General features: G+C 41.2%; 1 protein-coding gene across 1 annotated transcript in view; it reads left to right on the top strand.

The window, feature by feature from the left end:
• The window catches only part of KLHL6 (kelch like family member 6), a 48,290-nt gene that overhangs the window by 16,843 nt on the left and 10,366 nt on the right, over window positions 1-21,081 (top strand). The window contains exons 2-4 of the mRNA XM_016138000.2: window positions 1,073-1,238; window positions 15,351-15,800; window positions 19,922-20,159. Of these exons, the coding sequence (XP_015993486.1) occupies window positions 1,073-1,238; window positions 15,351-15,800; window positions 19,922-20,159 (854 nt within the window). The remainder of the gene's footprint in view (window positions 1-1,072; window positions 1,239-15,350; window positions 15,801-19,921; window positions 20,160-21,081) is intronic.

The raw sequence follows: 21,081 nt of genomic DNA, 5'->3' as shown, positions 1-21,081 counted from the left end.
GGAAGGCAGGCTGAGCTGAGAGGAAATTGTGTAGTTTTTTTTTAAGGCAAGGCAGCCCTCGGTTAACCTCACAGATTGCAAGGACCTTGTCAGTTTACAATCCCTTACTTTTTATGCCTACGGCACCTGGTCTTCCTAGGTAGCTTCCAAGATCAGACGGAATCGGGCTTGTTCAGAGTAGCATGGCCATAGGTGTAGTTGTCCTGTCGTTTTGATGGCAGAGTTCTTAATGGAGTCTGGAGGCAACCAGATGGTTCATCGGACAGCTCTGTGGCCCTCTGGTCAAGATTATTTATGGCTGAAGACAGTGGCTAGTAAATCAGCCATCTTTCCAAATGACATTACTGCTTTTCTGGTTCCAGGCTGTTAACTTTGCAGAATTCACATTTGCTTTTTTTCTTTTTTTCACACTGTCATATTTTGTGAGGAGAAAGAAGTCTGTTGAGGATAGAGAGAAGAGGAGGGAAGAGAGAAGGGTGGGAGAATTATTGTTGATTAAAATAAGGACAGAGGAAGGACAGAGGGAATTCCGAGGGAGAAGATCTCTTTGGCTAAAACAAAAGGTTTAAAAAAGTCAGCAAGTCAGTGATTTGAAGCTGATTGGTAATTTCTAGGGATAAATAGGAGATATGAGAAATGGAGGAGAGTGGGATTTAGGGATACGAGCCCCTCTTTTTGAGATGGAAGTCCAAATTTTGGGAAGTACATTCTGTCACCAGGGCTCCACTTTGAGACCTTCCCATTTTAGTGACTTAGCTGGAAGATAATGGCTCTCTGTCACCCATTCTTATAATCTTAGAGACTGGAAGCCTGAGATCATGGTGCTAGCATGGCTGATTTCTGTGAGGACTATCTTTCTGGCTTATGTATGCTCATATGGCAGAGAAAGAGTTTTAGTCTCTCTTTCTCTTATAAGGACACCGATCCTATGGTATTAGGATCCCATCCATATGACATCATTTGATTTTAATTACTTTACTGTTCCATGGGGGCAGACAGGTCTGAAGGGGGTCTCTTAAGGCCTGGGACCAAGGGGCGGAGTAGGACTCACATTCTTACGTCTTTCTTCCAGGGCCATGTTCTGCAATGATTTAAAGGAAAAGTATGAGAAGAGGATCATTATCAAAGGGGTCGATGCTGAGACCATGCACACCCTCCTGGACTACACGTACACCAGCAAGGCCCTGATCACCAAGCAAAATGTCCAGCGGGTCCTGGAGGCTGCTAACCTCTTTCAGGTGTGTGAACAAACAGGCTCAGGGCTCTCCTCTGCAGCCGGGGAAAGTACGATTCCAGAGACCTGCCTGGACTGGCTCCCAGGCCTAGACTTGGGACAGACGGACACACACACACACACACACAGGCCTGTGCTTACTTTAAAGCCAGAAGATGCTTCTTTGGAAATTTCCTGAGAGATGGTGGGATGAGACATGGACTCCTTAATGAAACGAAACCAAGGGAGCTTGGTGCCTAGAACCTACACTGGGTTTCTAACTCCAAGAGCAATGATGATAATTTATGGAAGCTTAATTGTAGCCAGGGGCTCCAGTCGCCAGTTCAAATATGTAACTTCTAATCCTAGTGCAACCTGAGGATGGGGGGGGGATAGTTACTTTTCTTCAGCTCTTTTACTCTTATTTCTTTGAAGCTATTATAATGTATTTGAAGTTTTCTCCTGTTCTTTCTCTGTCTTTTGAGTTCTGTATTCTGCTTATTTGCTTAGGTCTCCAACTTTCATCCTAGAGGGTGTTTCAGTTTCCTAAGACTGCCACCATAACAGATTATCACAAACTGCATGGCTTAAAACAGTAGACATTTATTCTTTCAGAACTGTGGAGACCAGAAGTCCAAAAGCAAGGGTCAGCAGGGCTGTACTCTCTTTGGTTTGAAGACTGTAGGGAAGAATCTCTTCTTTGCCTTTTCCACTTTCTGGAGGCTGTTGGTATCCCTTCACTCCAATCTATTCATGGTAACAATGCCTCTTCCTTTTCTGTGTGTCTTCTTTTCTCTGTGTCTGTGTTTTAATTGATTGCATTTAGGGCCCACCTTGTCAAGATCCTTAACTTAAACATACCTTGTGCCACGTAAAGTAATATTTGTTCTTTGGCCATAAAAGGTAATATTCACAGGTTGTGGGAATTACGACATAGACATATCTTTTGAGGGGGCCACCATTCAACCACTAAAGAAGGTTTCCTCAAATGTCCTTTAGATGATTTGATCTTTGACTATTCAGTCAAATTTAAGATTGAAGACTTAATATACTAGTTTGAAGCTTAGTGCACATGGAACAGGACAGGAGGCTAGTAGACTAGAGAGTTTTCCCAGGGTGATCAGGTGGCCTGATAATTTTTTTTTTCTTGGGGATCTCCTAATGTCAATATCTATTGGACTGTTAGAGTTGTTCAGTTTCTCTGGATAAGGATACTCAGTCTCTTGCCTGAGGGTTATAAGACAGCTGCATACATTCTGGATCATGGGTTTGTAGGTGTGGGTGTGTATGCAAACATCTGCTTAACCTCCTTATTTTAAGTAAGATATCCTCATGTCATCTTCAGTTTCTGCTGTTCCTGAGTCTAGAACCTCTCTGGTGTGTTTTCTCCAGAGAATAAATCTTCTTCAGTGGGAGTGAGAGAAAGGGAGATGAGAAGGAGAACCAGGAAGCTTAACTTCTTAAATTGACTCCTTGTTATCATCCCCCCACTATCTTGGCCTTCTTGGTTCATTGAGACTTTAATATTCCTGCTTTTTGTGTTCTGAGGAACAAACTTGTTCCAATGTAGTCACTTGGTGTGACCTCTCCTCTTAGCAAAGTCACTTACCAGTCTTCATAATCTGTGGTTTGGGGTTACTGATATCTCCTGGTTTCATTGAGGATGAAGTTTGTATTTCTGTTTCTTGTTCTCCTTTCAGTTATGGGTATTTTTTCGAGAGAGCTGTGAAAACTCTTTAGATAGTAAATATTGTAATCTTTTGTAATAATGTTGCAAATGTTTTTCATTGCTCATTTAACTCATAACTTTAGCTATGTCTTTTTTTAGGTACATAGTTTAATACTAGCATTTAGTCAGATCTATTGATATCATTTTCTTGATAGATTTTCTTTTTGTTGTTCATTTTTAAGAAAACCTTCCCCATTGCTTGATAATATACTTAATTGCTTATAATTTCACTTAGTTTTGTTAAATCTCTAGCTTTATACTTAAATACTTAGTATATCTGGAGATTATTTTGGCCTAACGTTGTTTTTCTTGTTCTTCGTCTTCTTCCTCTTCTTCTTTTCATTTTTTTCCCAAGTGGTGAGCTTCAATAGAGACTTTAGATTTAATGAGTGAGGTGGCAGAGGAGGACAGAGATAGATTAGAGATATAGCGAACTCTATTTATTGTTGATTCTCCTTTTCTAGTAATCTTTCACCGTAGGTTTTTCCAAACCTTGTTCACTTTCTAGGCAAAAAAATATTAAGTTTTTCTCTGAAGCTATTTTGCTCATTTTCTTATGAGTGCTAATTTTTATGAAAATAGAGTTCTATGGGCTTCTGGATATCAATTTCACCCACTTTCTGATTTCTTTTGCTTCTAGACTATTTGCTTTGAAATCTCAGACATAAAAAACTGAAATTATTTTTGTGTTTGAAGGTACCATCAGGGAAAGAAGTTTGTAGGTTGTTGAAATCACTTTGTGGTTTTAAAAAAATTATTTATTCTTTTAGATGGATAAAAAAATACCCTGCTCCAAATTCAGAAATGAAAGGGAGATGGTGAAACATTTTCCATCTTCACTGTTAGCGGAGTCTTTTTGTCCTTCATATTCTGTGCACCTACCAGTATATATGTGCATATATCACTCCACTCATTGCCTCATTGCTTTAAACACAAATGTTGGCCCTCTATTCATTCAATTTTGGATCTTACTCTTTTTTTGGCTTCACAGTGTATTTTGCAGATTGTTATAGGTCAGTATGTGTAGAGCTGCCTTGCTCTTTATCAATGATCATATGATGTTGTTGGGGTCTCTTTAGATGTGATACATGTCCAATTATTGTAAAAGTCTCTTATAAGGCAGAGTAGCAGAGTGGAAAGAACATGGGGGTTTGAAATGAGGCATAACCTGGGTTGAAATCCTGGTTCAGTCACTTTATTTGCTGTGTGGCTGTGGACAAGTTACTTAGCTTTTCGGAACCTTTGCTTTCTCATTTGTAAAATTAGGATGATAATAATACCGACTTTTCAGAGAGAGTAATTGAGGATTAAATGAAGTGATATTTGTAAAGTACCCGATACATAATTGATGTTAAGTAGAAGTTTCTTCCCATCATTTACTAGTTAATTTTTACAGTTTGTGCCTTGGATGAACTGAGCTGACATTGAACTATGAGAATATTTCCCTAAACCACTCCTGAATCTTTGTCTTTTCCTGGATTAGGATTATAAAACACCATGATTTAAAGTTTTATTTTTTCACGTTCATATGACACATGATTAGTACAGTGAACTGGATTGTGCAGTAATTCTCATTTTAAGTAAATGAGAATTATAGAGAAATGTGTGCCCGAGTTGGCATTTTATCTTGTCATTTTAGAATATCAGCAGAAGCCAACGCCACCTTTATAAGACTGAAATCAATGGAAATCAGATTATTTTGATGTTTCCCACCATTCGGAAGTGAAGATTTCTTAATTTTCATACCTTTGATGTGACTCAGCTATTCCCTCATTTTCTGCCTCTCTTTTCAGGCCTCCCCTTAGTCTCTTCCTGTTATGCCCTGATTGCTTCTCTCCTAAGATTTCCCAGTCCAGAAAGAGAGAAGTTGATTGACCCAGCCAATCACAATTATTGCTTTTGAAAAGAACTTTTCATGCCAGACAACTTCATTAGCTGCTGGCCTGTTAACAGGCTGATGGTCCCTGGGTCAAGGGCCCATTGATCTAATCAGCTATGACAGGGCTGGGACAGTTTCTTTCTTTTAGGAGGAGACTTTGAGTGTGGCAGGTACTGAATGATTTGCTTACTAGAGGAACTTTTCAATAACCTGGCCATAATTTATTGACTAACTCTGGGGAGAAACATATTTTCTCTAAGTAGTTTTTGGAAAGGTAAAAGTAAGAGAAACACCTAGGGGAAAGGGCAAAGTGACCTATTTACATGCAAGGCAAGGATTTTGAGATAAATGTTACCCAACGGGGGCTCCAGAGGAGCAAGGGGTCCTCCGTGCCTTAACTGGACCTTCAGACTTCTGAGTCCTAAATAAGCAACATAGTTAGGAACTATAGACATGGGACAATGACTATAAGAATTCGGTAAGATTTTTCAGTCTTGGGGAACTTTGCTGTGTTTGGGAAACTTTAACATACTTGTTACTTTCACTTTTGTTATTAAAAAGTCATGAAAGAATAAGGGCTTCTGAGCTTATCTGCAGGGTAGCAAGAGAATATTAAGTTAGGGAGACCAAACTCAGCCTACATTTAGTCTTGGGCAGGAGGATCCTTAAGATACAGAGTAGCTGGTTAGAAAAAAAGAGGTTGGAAGAAAAAGAGAGATCAGGCTGAATCCTGGTGACCAACGTGAGAAAAGAAAGGGGGGTGCCAGAGCAGGAGGCTGGTCATCTGGCCCGGGCCTGAGAAGGCATATACGGTGCCTCCAGAACACCCTCTGAAGCGACGACATAACTATCATCATGGTGGCAGTTTATGGAGACTTTGGTGAAGGTCTTGGCATTGCTTATTTTCATATTTCTTTTGCTAATGACAAAATGAATGATACTGAGACCTACATAGATGAGGTAGCCATGTGGCCAGTGCCCAACTTGATGGCTTGGGTTGGCTTCTTGACTTATTTAATACCTGGAAACCAGTACATAGATATTTGTTGAATCAATGAATCTATGTGTTGCTCTTGTACTAGCTGGATATGAGGACTACCACAGACACTGCTCAAGACTCCAATAAAAATTGTCTGACCTTCTTTAAGAGAACACTAAGAAGCCCAATCCTGGCTCTTATAAGTGTCATGGGCTAGTAGAGGAAAAAGTAGTCCACAAGCTAATACTAATAATTGCTTCATTTTTAAGCACTCGCTAAGTGCCAGGCACCTCACAAAAAGTAGGTTCCATTACTGTAAGGTACAGATGAACTTCTGTTGTCATTAACAGGGACCCACAGATCATATCTACTCAACATCTGAATAGCCAGTTGACCTAGGCAGGAATACCAGCCCAACTATTTCTTAATCATCATCCAGTTAAAATTAACATGTTGACTGTCTGATGCACGGTCTCCCCCACATACCATCAACCGATGTTGCTGTGTGGCTACTGTGAGTGTTAAGAAATTGTGATTAATCTCTTGGGTCCACACAACAGTAACAGTTGCCCTTTTCAGAGCATTCAGTATGTCGACTGTACTATCTCATTTAACATAAGGTAGGTGTTTTCCTCTCACTTCATAGGTGAGGGTAATAGGATTCAACAATGTTAAGTAAATGTTCAAGTTTTCATGGCTAGTGAGACAAGAGCCTGAATAGACTCCTGTCTGCTCATGTGTAGCCTGTGTGTCCTTTACTACACGACTGTCCCTCAGAGTGAGGATTGAAACAAGCCATGATCCTGAAGGTAGCTGGGGACTTCAGCATCCTAGGAAAGGGCTGCCCACCGGGAGGTGCTGGGACCAGTGGTACTCCGTGGGAGTGTGTCAGGATGCAAGACCAGAACAGCTGCTACCCTCTATGTCTAAGTCACTCTGGGGAATCTTGGACACTTGGGATCACCCGGTATCTTCACAGTGAGCCTGCTGCTGCCACAGTGTCTCTGTCAACTTCACATTTCTGTGTTTGATCTCAACGTTTGCTCTTTTTTATTTTTAGGTATAACTTACATTCAGTAAAATGCAGACATCCTAAGTGTACAGCTCGATGAATTTTTACATGTGTATATAACTCTGTAACCACCATACCTATCAAGCTCTAGGACATTCTGGCATCTCTTGTGCCTTCCCCAGGCACCACCTCCCCAAGGGGAACTACAACTCAATCATCTGTCACTGTGGATTAGTTTGCCTGTTTTTGAATTTCATACTGTGCTTGAGTTCTCTAATTAGTATAGAGGGTCCAAATCTTAGGCTACCAGGGGTCAAATACAGGGGGACAGGGGGAAGGGTAAAGTGGGTAAAGGGGATCAAATATATGGTAGCTGAAGGAAACTGGACTTTGGGTGGTAAACACATAATAGAATATATAGATGTCAAATTATATACTTATATTAACCAATGTCATCCCAATAAATTTAATTAAAAAACAAACAAACAAAAAACAAAAAACCAAATCTTAGGCTACCAATTCAGGTATGCAAAAAAAAAAAAAAAAAGAGTGAGATTCAATCTATTATTTTTTAACATTGAACTTAATCTCTATCCTGAGCCCCCCATTTTACCAGTGGCAGAAATTGTAGATAACTTAATGACATCTCATTTCAGGAAAGCTAAATCAATTCAGAGTTCAAGTGGCTTATCTATAGTTCCCAGGGGCATTTATATAATGCCAGGACATCATGGAAAGAGGCATTCAGCCTAGGCTCACTATGGTCATTTGCATCATTGGTCTAAGCTGCAGCCTCTGTGTTCCCATCAATTTCTCTCTGGTGATCAACTCTTTGCCCATGGGCATCAACTGAAAGTCTCCTGTTCCACTTGGTTCTGTCCACTCATCCTTGTGGGTCATCTTGCATTCTCTTTGGCCTGTTTTCAAGGCTTCTTCAGGTTTGCTAATCCTCTCAGATACTTCTGAGCCGCTCTCACGGATGCACAAGAAACCTCCATTTGCTCTCCTGTGCCAATCCAGAACTACAGGAAACTCAGAGTGACTGCCATAAGTCCCCTTTGTCTAGAAATAGCACACTGCATTTTCTCTTCTGCTACTACTATACTGAACTGCTGCATTTCTGATTTTATCTCAGCAGGCAAGGCACACATTGTCTTGTCCTCTGATCCATAATCTTTAAGGGGCTTTCAGCATCTCTATAACTCTGGAGTTTGGCCTGTGTTGGGAGGCAGGACATCATCTTGGGGATACTCAATTATTTCTCGCTCCATTACTGGACTCTTTCTCTTCTCTCTTCCAGTCCTAGATGTTCTCTCCTCCCGTGTAGGAAAAGCTGACTCTTACATTATCATCCATTCTTCTACTGTTTTGGCATAAACTGTATGCCTAGACTCCTTAAGATTCTGGCTTTTGAAGCTCCAAGGGCCCAGTTATTACAGTAATTGGTGTTTCAAAATTATATAAGTTCTGAAAGTGTATTTAGAAACCCAAAACCAAAGTTGTCTTCTGTTGTCCACCTTATTTTCTTCTCTGGTAGGTAAGCCTGGCATGCCCTGGTTGATACTATAGGTTGTGGAATACAGGAAGTGGGACGGGGTTTCTTAGTTGTAATGAAAATCCATGTTGCTACCAGATTTTGACTTTTACTGCTATGTAACTACCACAAATTACCAAGCATCTACTATGTGCAAGGTGTTTTGTAAGAAGATATCAGGGGGGAATAAAGATAAAAAATTGTAAGTATAGATCACATTTATTCGCAATTTGTTGTATTCTTTCCCTTATATAATCTTATCTGATATTGATAATATTTCCGTGAGTGGATAGGCCAGGTAATACCTTCACAATGAGCTTGCAAGGTGGGCTTTATTATTCTTAGCAAGTTCCGGATGAGGAAACTGTGGCTCAGAGAGAATTCAGCTCATCAAGTGGTTGAGCTGTGATCTGAGGCCTAAATCCAGAACTTCTGACTCCATATTCTTGTCTCCATTCACTCACTACCCCAAAAGCTTCAAAAATGAGGATTCCCAATGAGCTTCCAACCTAGAAGGTAACCAGATCCCAGGGCAGAATGTAGGAGTTGAGAAAAGTTATGGCGCTGAAGGAGGTGATGTTGAACAGGACTTCATAGAATGGGATGATTCCAACGAATAGCAGTTGGGATGGGAGAAAAGTATTACAGGCAGAGTGAACTTGTAAGCAAAGATTAAGGTTTCTGCCTTCTCTACCCACTATCCCACCTGTCACAGCTGTCTGCATTTATGGACCTGCTTACCAGGACTGATTTCTGCTCACATATACCTGCCTCTGCATTCTACACACACACATACAGGCACCACACACACACACACACACACACACACACACACCCCACTCCACATCCTGAGCATCAACCATGTCCCAGATACACTCATTCCATTTAATTGACAATATTTCTGTGAGTGGTGCCCCTCCCTGGCCTTCACCTTGTCCCTGGGCTGAGTCACTAGGCCCCAGCTGTGCCACTTTTTCCTTGAATCTTAGTGTGACCCACATGTATCCTCTATTGTGCTCCACTGGCCTGTTGTACCCCCCAACCCCCACTTGTCCTCTGGACACTCGGAGGCTGTCCTGTCTCTTGCCTCACTTGACTAAACTTGCCACAACCTTGGGCACTGCCCCTCTCCTTACCCTCTGGTTCCACTTCTTAGGTCACTCCACCTTCATAGCTGCCTCAGTCCCCACACAGCTGCCCCACCTTAGTGCATGAGTCTTTTGCAGAACTTAGCTTCTTCTTTTCCCACCTATCCCATGTAGCTTCCAGGGATCAGCGGACCGCTCAGCCAAGTGTAGAGAGCAAGGACTGAAAGTCTTAAGGGACAAGGGGACATCTTGGGGTGGGGGAGCATATTCCCACAGAGTCTAAGGTTGGGGTATTGCCTGACAGAATGGGAGAGGCAAGGATGGAATAGGCGGCAATTTATCATTTTTAAGTACAAAGACTCCTCTTTTATACCAATATAGAACTCACAGAACAGCTTTACTTTTAGTATCTATTGTCTGGGAAGAAAAATGGTACAAAAAAATTTTTGCAATCAATTCAGAAACACTTTCAGAAAATTTGCATTTCATTAAAATTCAGCTTACACTCCCATCAGCTTACTCTCACTATTCACTGATTTGTTGGGGCTTAAGAGTAAGAATACCAATGTCTTTATAGACCTTTTGGGATAAACTTAGACTTCAGTTATCATGGAGCGGATTTGAAGGAATCTCTAGGGAGATGTGGAATTACATTGGTAAAGTCCTTTAGGGCCCCCCGTTCTGGAGAGCATGAAGGGAAGCAGAGGAGGGGTGGTGGAGAGGGAGAGCCAGGAGTACATTCTCTTTGAAGTAGACACTTCTCATGGGAACTGCAGCCATGTCTCAAGTGGTTTTCTTTGATTGTATTTTTAGTCTGCCTGTTTGAGAGTCAGGTGCCTGGCTGTAACATTTTGTTCACATGTCCCCCAGGCAGGAAGTTGTTTTTCTGTTGCCATTATCTGTCATTGCTCAGCTTTAATAAACAAGCTCATGTGCCATTGCGACAACCTTAGACAGAAAATTTACCCTTAAGTCTTAAATATCCTTGAATATGAAAAATAAATAAATATTTTCTTCTTAAACAAACCAATTTCTTGTCTCTCTGACTGTATATCAACAGTTTCCCAGCCATTGGTTGGGATTATACAATGCTACCTGACACCCCTCATACTCAAAAGTGTTTACCGAGGAGAAAGGAATATAGGCAACTTGGAGATCCCCACCCACTCTTGACCTCAAAAGGTCTCTTCAGATTGTCCTGGAATTGTGTTAGCTCAACAATGCAGCAGTTCCAATGGCAGTTTAATGCTCAGTGAGAATAGTTAGCTGGCCGTGATCTCAAGTACCACCTACTAGCTGTAAGACCTTGGGCAAAATACTCTTCGAATTCTCTATTTCTGTCTCTGTACAAATTCTGATACTAGTACCTATCTCAGTATTACTTGTTAAACAAAATATATTCATTAAGAATAAATCTATTCATTAAATAAAATAATGATGGGAAAGTCTCTAGCACATATCTTGGTATAAACTAGGTATTTGAAAAAATATTTTCTTTCTTTCTCTCTCCTTTCCTCCTTTCCCTTCTTCGCCAGAGTTTGTGCTAGGTGCTGCTGGAAGTAAAAACACAAATATGACATAGAACCTGCCCTTGAGATGTTTGACCATAGTACAGGCAGAAATGTGGTTGGTGCTCCACAGAAGGGTAAGTGAGTATCCCAGTGGAGCACAAGGAGGAAGGAATTGATTCCATGTTGGGTAATTGGAGAAATGATGAAGGGAGAGTGACTTTTGAGAAGAAGCTTCATGAATAGGTAAGATTTCTCCACTTCTTTTCCATTCTCCTTTTTTCTATTCTCTCACTTCCTTCTTAAACAAGTATTGACCCAGAATTAAAAATGTCCAGAGATAGGGAAGGTTTAAAGCACAGTCTAATTAAGACTCTCTGGTCCTCTCAGCCTGGCTCTCCCTCTTGTGCTGGCTTTGTCCTCAGGTGTATGGATACTAGAGAGGAACTCACAGTGTCTCTTGCAAATTCAATTCCCAGAAAAATGGCACATGTGCAAACAAATGTTTGCACACAGTCGTAGGGGTTCACAGACTTTCTGGAGCCCATCTATTGGTCTTAGGCTTAACAACTCTGAATGAAGAAAATAGCCATGTTACTCCTTTCTTCCTCCTTCTCGAGGTAAATATAAAAGGAGACTTCTCAGTTGAAACTGGTGGGGAGTTATCCTGAGTCCTTTCTTTTCATGGGGCTCTGGAGCCAAACTTGTCTGGATGAGGAAAACAAGATTTTAGCAACTAGTGATGAGGGAGAAGCTGGTCCAGGCCGAGGGAATGGCATGAGCATAGAAAGGCAGTGGGACAGGCAAGCTTAGGGATGTTTGGAGATGGTGAGTAGACTAGCCTGACTGTGGAGGGGTTCCAGCAGGGAGGTGCTGGTGACCACTGAGAGCCAGATTGTACATGGCTGGAGGTGTAGAAGTTGGACTTTCTTCAGTTTCAAGCAATAGAATCACTAAACTTTGTTACATAACATTTTTACAGTTGTAATTTTATACTTCTATGGTTATTTGATTACCACCTGCCTCCCCCATCGGTCTGTTAGCTCCAAAGAGCACAGGCGCATTGTCTCCTTCTGCCCACCTCTGTACCCCTAGCATTAAGTGAGAGCCTAGAACATAACAGATGGTCAGTACACATTCAGGAAATGAATGGTGGATGAATGCACGGTTCTGAGTGGGGAGACACATGTTCGGATCAATGTTTCTAACAAATGTGAGCTTTGGCACACATTTGATTTGATTCTCTTTCGTGGTTTCCTTCTTTGTTCATCAGCAGTCATCAAGCAGGGAATTGACATCTTGTTGGCCAGGCCCTTCCACATCTGGGCAGATCAGATCAGCTGAGCTCTCTGGTGAAGTGTGCAAATCATGTTTGGCATCTGCCAAGCCTCTGTCCTGTGCAAACACTATTTGATTGGAAATAGTTTGAAATACTGAAAAAAACATGCATTTTTGGAATCAGAAAGAGTGTTTCAAATTTTAACTCTACCTCTTATTAGTTATAAATCTCTAAGAAAACTACTTCACTTCTCTGAATTTGTTTTCCTCATTTATAAAACAGGAATAATAATAATAATTTACTGTGGAGTGTCATGAGGATTAAATGAGCTGGTTAATATAAAGGAGCTGGTGCATAGCAGGTGCTCTTTATTTTATTTCTTACATTTTTTTTCTCACTGTGTACTTGACAATTGAAGAAAGTATTTATTTCTTTTATTTCTGATTTAAAAGCAACTTCATGCTCAGCATAGAAAACATGGTCTGTACAGTAAAGTCTAAGAATCAAATAAATAACTTTATAAAACTGCAGTAGAGATAACCACTGTTAGCATTTTAGTATGTTCCCCTCTAGTGTTTTCTCTGTTCACGAAAAACTTTATATATTTTAAATAGATAATTCCTCCATATGGCACAAAATTCGAAGGACTACAAAAAGGTAAACAGAGTGAAGTAATTCTTCCTCTCTACCCTGACACCAGTCAGCAGGTCGCTTCCCCAGAGGCAATCACTGTTACCAGGTTCTTAGGTGGCCTCTCAGAGACAGCCTACATATTTAGAAAATTGATTTGGTTTTCATATTATCTTCCTCTCACGCAAACACTGGAGTGGTGTACCCGCTGTTTCGCTCTGGAGGCTACCATGTTAGTGAGTTCCTTTTCAGCCCTGACAGATGCCTTTGCAGACAGGGCCACACAGAGCTCTGGTTACAGGTTCTGAGGGTGCAGCGAGGCCTGGTCTCAGTTGCATATTTTTACTCTTTGAACTGAAAATCTGCAAACAACTAGACAGGTGTTAGAATTCTCAGTCTCAACCGTTTCCACAGTTGCTCATGCGAGGAGCAGATCTGCAGGCGGTTGGGGGTCAGCAGACGGGGTGGGCTGAGGCAGAATTCTAGCTTACTCCAACACTGCACTGACCCTCAGTCAATGTTTTCTAAACTAACAGTTGGAAAATGTGGTCTGACACTGAAAGATAACATTTTGCAATTGGGATTGTTTTAAAAAATGAGAATGCTTTGGAATGAAGAACAAAGCCTAAGAAAATATGTTCCACTCTAAGACCAGTCCTGCCCTCACCCCTACCCTTCAGGCCCCACGCTTCTGCTACCCTCAGTTCCTGTCACTAGAGCTTCTGTGCAGACCATTACCCTTCCCACCCCGCGCCCCCACTCCTCTGCACGCCCCCTGTCTACACTCTCACCAGGCCCCGTCCTCAAGACCGGCCCTTCCTGCCAGGCCCTGACCACTCGGCTTTTTTTTTTTTTTTTTTTTCCCCTATTCTTCTACTAATTGATCAACCCAAGAACATTGAGAAGTTGACCCTATTGGGGGAGACAGGAGGATCAGGAGTGGAGACAGGAAGTTGGACTCATTTAAAGCTAAGCTTCAGAGAACGAATAAGAAATAAACTGATATATTTGAGAACCCTCATCTGTAAAATAAGTATTAAATAATATAATGGACATGACAGCGTTTTATAAACTGTGAAGTGCTGTATACACCTAAGGGGCTCATATGATTATGAGGATGATGATAATTTAAAAATAAGACATGAAAGCCAATCAATTTTAAAAATTAATTTTTTGTTTACCCAAGTATTACTTATTTTAGAAGATTTAAAAAATATATAAATAGAATAAGAAAAAATTCTCACAGTCTTGTTAGAGAGTGTGGTGCCTTGTATTATTTATACAGTATATTCCCTGTCCATTGTCGGGCCTGTTTCTGTGGGAAGATTGCTGTTATCTCAACAACAAGTTTTGCTGCAAAACTTACTCTGGTCGGTTAAGTATTGGTGGGAACGGCATGTGCCATCTCTGAGTGAAAGTTTTAAGAGCCTTTGTGTGGTTCTGGCATCTTTTTCTCCATTTGTCACAAGACTGGCATATCTAAGTAAAGGGCTTTTCCATCCTGGGTGATGGAATGAAGAGCCCTGTGAAGGACATGGAATGTGAGTGAGAAATGACATTTATTGTTGTAAGCACCTAAGATTTGGGGGTTATTACTGCCATATAATTAGTTCTAATATGCAGAGAGATGACGACTGTTAATATTTTAATGTATATCCTTCAGCTTTTTATCTATGCCTATCTTCTATATATCTTTTCCTTATAAAAATTGGATTGTAATGAACATATGATTTTGTGAAGTACTTTGTCATTTCATCTGCAAATATTTTCCTATCTGTCTCTAAAAGATAAGATTCTTCCCTAAACATAACCATATCGTCATTGCACTTAAAGCTAATAATAATTGCTTCATATCACCAAATATTAGTCATTGTACAATGTGAAATTGTATAATTTTGATGTTATTTTGTTGAAATCAGGGAGTCCAGTAAGGTCCCTAACTTTGCGAAAGGCTGATGTATCTCTTAAATCTCTTTTTATCCTTAGGCTCTCCCTCCCCCCTCTCTTTCTCTCTCCTCTTGTGATGTATTTGATGAAGAAACTGAACTGGTTGTTCTGTAGAGTTTCCCACAGTCTGGATTTTGCTGACCATATTCTCATGGCGTCATTTGACATGTTCCTCTTTTCCACTATATGTAGTTATATGTGGATGTTTGTCTGCATGGGAGGTCAGCACCCAACCACCGAGTTATTCAAGGGTCAGTTGTATTTTCTGTAAGTTGCTGATTAAAGCTAGAAGCTTGATCAGATTTCATGAACAGATTTTTAAACTTGATGCATTATTAAAATTTACATGTCATTTAATGTTCTTCTACAACAAGTTTTCTTAGTGACAATAGAACTGTCGAAAATACAAATGTATTTTTATCTATTTAGATACTCCCTATGGTCAGTCAGTTAGGTTGTTTCTAATTTTTTCTACTACATGCAACTCATTGATTAATCTCTCTATGGACTAATCATTTTCTGGCCTAATTTGCTGCTCTTCTGTTCTCTTAGTTCCTGCGGATGGTGGATGCCTGCGCCAGCTTCCTCACAGAAGCCTTGAACCCAGAAAACTGTGTTGGAATACTGAGGCTGGCAGACACGCACTCCTTGGACAGTCTAAAGAAGCAGGTTCAGGGTTACATCATCCAAAACTTTGTGCAGATTCTAAATGCTGAGGAGTTCCTTGAACTTCCTGTGGACACTCTGTATCACATCTTAAAGAGTGATGACCTTTATGTGACTGAGGAGGCTCAAGTGTTTGAGACTGTGATGAGCTGGGTCCGGCACAAACAATCGGAACGACTCTGCCTGCTCCCCTATGTTCTGGAGAATGTGCGCTTGCCCCTTCTGGACCCATGGTACTTTGTGGAAACAGTGGAAGCAGATCCTCTCATCAGGCAGTGCCCAGAGGTCTTCCCGCTGCTCCAGGAAGCCAGGATGTATCACCTTTCTGGGAATGAGGTGAGCTGACAATGAGAGGTGCTGTAGTTAACCAGTAAAGTAAGGGAGTTAGTGGGCCTCACAGAGGTATAGGGGAGGCTGGCTCGCAAATCCTTAGGGCATCGAGAAGATGCTACACTGTTTACAGTTTGAGTCAGGCAGTTCCAGGAGCCCTGGGTTTCTTGTCTGTAAAATGGGGATGATATTGCATCATAGACAGCTCCTGAGAGGATTAGGTAAGATGGAGAAATCACCCAACACCGTGTCAGGCACAGCCTTCCTCTTCCCAGTTGTGTAAGGGTGGGAAGTTGGTGGGGGTGATGAACACACGGACAAAACGTGCTCTATCTAGTCACCATCCCACGGGGTGCTGCTTTCCTAGTCTGCCCACTCTGGGGAACCCTGAGTCTCTTGGGTTCCCTATGATGTTACTTTAGTTCAGACTCATTATCCCTGAAAACTCCTCAGAACTCACCTTCCTGCTCCCAGTGTGGCCTCCTTCTAATTCATTCACCAGATGGATGATCTAAAATTCAAGCCCAATCATTTCTCTCTTGAGACTACCATCTTCACTGGCTCCCCACCACCTTCAGGGTAAAGCGCACGCTTCCTACCTGAGCTCCCAGAGCCCGGCCTCGCATACTTCACATCCTGCCTGCTTATCTGGCACCGTCTCCAGTGCCTCTCTTCTGCTACAGTCCTAATGCACTGCTTGTAATTTCCTAAAGTGGACTTGCTTTTTCAGCTTTTTCCAATTCTTCATCTCTTTAACTTCTGATCCTGCTTCAAAAATCAGGCCAAGCATCACCTTCTCCAGAGGCCTCTCTTACTCCCATGGAACCTGGTGCATTGCTCTATCGCAGCAGCAACTGCTGCATGTTAACTACTAAATTCTCATTTGAAAATATCTCTAGACTGGGAGCTTGTTATGGTCGGAAATACGTCTTATTGAACTTTTTATCTCCAGACCTTAGGCGAGTGCCTGGAACCTAGTAAGTGATAGGCAAATGTTTGTTGAATGAATACAAGAGGACCAAGATGGCGAATACACATATGATTTGGATCTACCTGGTTCTCCTTAACAATTCCTGAAGAAATGTTTTATTCAGAACTATATAAAGATAAGGATAAGCTTAGTGGGGAGGAATAAAACAATTAAGTAGTAATGATATAGGGGCAGTTTGTCAAGTTTGTACATATGAACACTCACATATATATACTGGTATACAGTAGCTCTGGGATTGGCAAGAAGCCTCCTTTATTAGGCCATTGGTAGAAATCTTAGCCAAAAGTGGCTTAGGAATTGTCTGTCCGAGGCCCCTTGGGAGCCTCCTCCTTTTTCTATGTGTCCTTTCTAGTCATGTGTCGTCCTCAGATGTATTGTCACTCATTCACTCTGCAAATGCATCCATGAATGTTTGGTAGAAGTTACTGGTGATGCTATCAGAACCAGGAGTTTTCTTTGTGAGGTTTTTAACTACAAATTGTATTTATTTAACAAATACAGGGCAGTTCAGGTTATCCAGTTCTTCTAAATTGAGCTTTTGCAGTGTGTATCTTTAAAGAATTTTTCTGTTTCATAGAAGTTATTAAATTTATTGGTATATAGTTGTTCACGGTATTCCTTTATTCTTGTAATATCTGCAGCATCTGTAGTGATGCCACATCTCTCATTCCAGATATTGATAATTGTGTCTCCTCTTTTTCTTTCTTAATCAATCTGGTTAGAGGTTTATCAATCTTATTGATTTTCTCAAAGAACCAGTTTCTGGTTTCATTTGATTTTCCGTATTGTTTTTATGTTTTCTATTTTATTTCTATTCTATTTTATTTCTACTCTGATCTTGATTATTTCCTTTCTTATGCTTACTTTAGGTTCAATTTTCTCTTGTCGTTTCTGATTTCTTAAGGTAGAAGAGAAGGCCATTGATTTGAGACCATTTTTGCTCCCGATACTGTCATTAGTGTTTTAAAGTTCCCTCTAAATACTATTTTAACAGCATCCCATATGTTTTAATATGCTGTGCTTTCACTTGTTTTTTCAAATAAATCCTGAACACAAACTATATGCCAGATTTGATACCAGGCACTTTAAAATATTCTCTGCCTTACTAAACATATGGTCCATCAGAGAAGACAGGACACTTAGCAAATGAAGGACTACGAGTAGACCGATGGAGAGAGTCCAGGCAGCTTCCTGGGTCCTATTCCATGCTGGTATGTGGGTTTCTGGCAGATGGCTCAGCAGTGGGAATCAAAGCCCTCATATACTTGAAGATGAGCGTCAGTCCCTGCTCTCAGTTCAGCATTTGAAATACAGAGTCTTAATCAGCTATACTTTCAACATTCTCGCTATTTTTGTTTCAGCTTCCCATTTCCTAAGTCCCTGAAATGCAGATGATAAAGACATTCTTCTGATATCAACTGTCTCTACTAAGTCTTCTGCAAAATTGCTTATATAAAATATCCGCTCTGTTTTTTGTATTTGCAATGGGGGGACAGGGTATAGGGAGTAGAATGATATCCTCTGGACTTGGGAGGAGAGAGAATTCTGATGTGTGGCAGGAATTTGGGCTTACAATCAGGCAGATCTGGGCTTTAATCTTGACTGCATGATTGACCTCCAGGATGACCTTGGCCAAGCTACTTAGCTGCTTTAAAGTTCAGTCTTGATCTGTAACATCAGGATAATAATACCTACCAACTACTTGAATTGTTTTGAGAATTAAATAGATAATGAATGAGATGTTCTCAGCACAGTGCCTGGACATGGTAAGTGCTCCACAAATGAACTCTGTTCTTATTCTCACTCAGGCCCTTTACAGTGTTCTGTCTCCCAAAATCAAACATTCTCTTTCATGGAGGCTAAAATCTCTCTTTTCATCATGTCCTAGGATTCTGCTACCCTATTGCCCCAAATCCTGTTCAGGGCACTTACTCATTTCCATTTCACAGTCTGGGTACTGAACCAATCAACCCCTGTGATCTCTGAATTGAGGTCTCACTGCCAGTCGATTCCTTGAAACTCCCTGTTTGTTCATTACTTGAATGATCTTGGATTTATTACTAATGACAGCAGTGTACTCCTGGAGGCTACTCTCTGAACACACTTCTCCTCTTAACCTTCCTTTCTCAAACTTAAATCCTTCTTGTCCTATCATTACCACTTCCTCTTAACCTTGTCCTTCCTCTAAGCTCATGAAAGTGGCAACAGTAGGACATTTTAGAACCCTAAAAGCAAATGTTAATCTACATTTGATTTAGGGATGGAAGCTGGTATTTTCATTGGGAGAGGTCTTTGAGACAGAGAAAGTTGCCCCTTCATTTCATCGCCTCTGAAATTTCCAGGGACCACCTTGTTCTATACCAAAGACCTGATGGCACAGAAGTGACTACAGGCATTTACAGAGATTGTGTCACTTCTCCAAGGTCACATGACTACAGGTGGTGGAACTGGGACCAAACTCTGATGTATTTGACTCCCAAACTCTGCTCTTTCAGCTGTGGCTTTCTTTGCTAGTTTGAGGCTCTAAAGGGTCATTTGCTTGATGTTGGGATCCAGTCCTCCAACCTCCCTGGCCACACCCTGCTGCTTTTTATTTTTTCCCCCCTAAATCTCTGGATACTCTGTTGTGGCAACTGTCAGGACCTCTCTTTCAGAAGTCTGACAGTGAGCAGTCTGGGATACCATCAAGAAATTAAAATAAGGGGGGAGTGGAAGGTGGCCAGGAACGAAATTCCAGGATTCAAGGCTTTAGATGAGGCGGGAAGGGAGAAATGAGAAATGCATTTGATGATAAACAGACCTGGACTTGTTAAAATGGCAGCAAAAGCAACAACAGGTAACCTTTGTTGGGGTTACAATAACCTCAATACACCAGGCCCTGGGCCAGGCACACTATGCATACAATCTCATTTAATCCACACAGTAAACCTGTAGGGTCGTTACCACTAAAATATCTGTTATACAGGTGATGAAACTGAGGGTCAAGGAGGTGAAATCACACTGAGGCTCAAGGAGGTGAAGTCACCCTGACATAAAGCGGCGGAGTTGGGAATTGGGCCCTGTTCTGCTGGCTCTATAGCCTGCGCTCTGAACTGCTATGTCATCCTGCCTTCCTGTACTCCCATTGATTTTCCAGATCATTTCAGAGCGTACCAAACCCAGGATGCATGAGTTCCAGTCTGAGGTGTTCATGATCATTGGTGGCTGCACGAAGGATGAACGGTTTGTGGCAGAGGTAACCTGCCTGGACCCCCTGAGGCGCAGCCGCCTGGAGGTAGCCAAGCTTCCAATGACAGAGCATGAGCTGGAGAGTGAGAATAAGAAGTGGGTGGAATTTGCATGCGTGACATTAAAAAATGAGGTCTACATCTCAGGTAAGCAGGAACCACTTGATGCCAAAGCAAGACCCAAGTGGCACTTTGTATTTTCCTGGGTGAGCTCTAGGTAGCCATCCTAGAACTACTGTGAGTGGCAGTGATCTAGCTCGGACTGGGTCTGAATATAGAAACAAGATCAGGTGGTCTTGGAGAGCACATTATTACTTAATGAACACTAACCTGTGAGTGGCATTGTATTAAAATCAGGGGGAGCAGGCAGACAGGTTCAGTCCTTCATGGAAAAAGAAGAAGAAAAGTGATACTAGAGTTTATTTGGTGTCTGTTATGGGCACAGCACACTAAACTAGGAATACAGCAGTGAATAAAAATGTCTCCCAAATCTGACTCCTCCTTTCATATTTATTAGGTCAAACTTTTAGATGCTCCAACAGCATCCAGTACTTTTTCCTGTCTTGCTTCTAAGTAGTTGCCTTTTTTACAATTTCTTTATACCTGTCTCCCATTAGTCCTTAAATTCTGTGAGAGTCAACACTATATTCCCAGCATTTCATTTATTATTTGTGCCTAGCCACATAGTAAATGCTCAACAGATATTTATTAAATGACACATTGTCTACCATCTTGAAAGTGTAGTCGATGAATTTACACTTTGGTAGCATTTAATCATTTGCCTCTCACATCAACTCTATAAGGTAAGTGATTTTAATTTCCAGACTACAAATGATGAAAACAGACTCAGGAAGGTTATAGAATGTACCAAAGGTCACATACTGGTAAATGTCAGGCAGAATTTCATCCCAGGTTCTTTGAGTCCCATACTCTCTCCATCACATCAAAAGCCACCCAGCTCTTCTTGGGGCCCCAAGGGAGAAGATGAACATCTTTTCCCCTTTCTTGGAGGCTTCCTTTAATTTTCACTTGTTTGACAAAAAGTGGCTGCTTCCCAGAACTGGCTTCC

Source organism: Rousettus aegyptiacus, unplaced genomic scaffold (genome assembly GCF_014176215.1).
Source record: "Rousettus aegyptiacus isolate mRouAeg1 unplaced genomic scaffold, mRouAeg1.p scaffold_m13_p_4, whole genome shotgun sequence".
In the NCBI taxonomy this organism is placed as follows: domain Eukaryota; kingdom Metazoa; phylum Chordata; class Mammalia; order Chiroptera; family Pteropodidae; genus Rousettus; species Rousettus aegyptiacus.
Note: the sequence above shows the minus strand (reverse complement) of the source record. Positions and strands in the feature narration are given on the sequence as shown.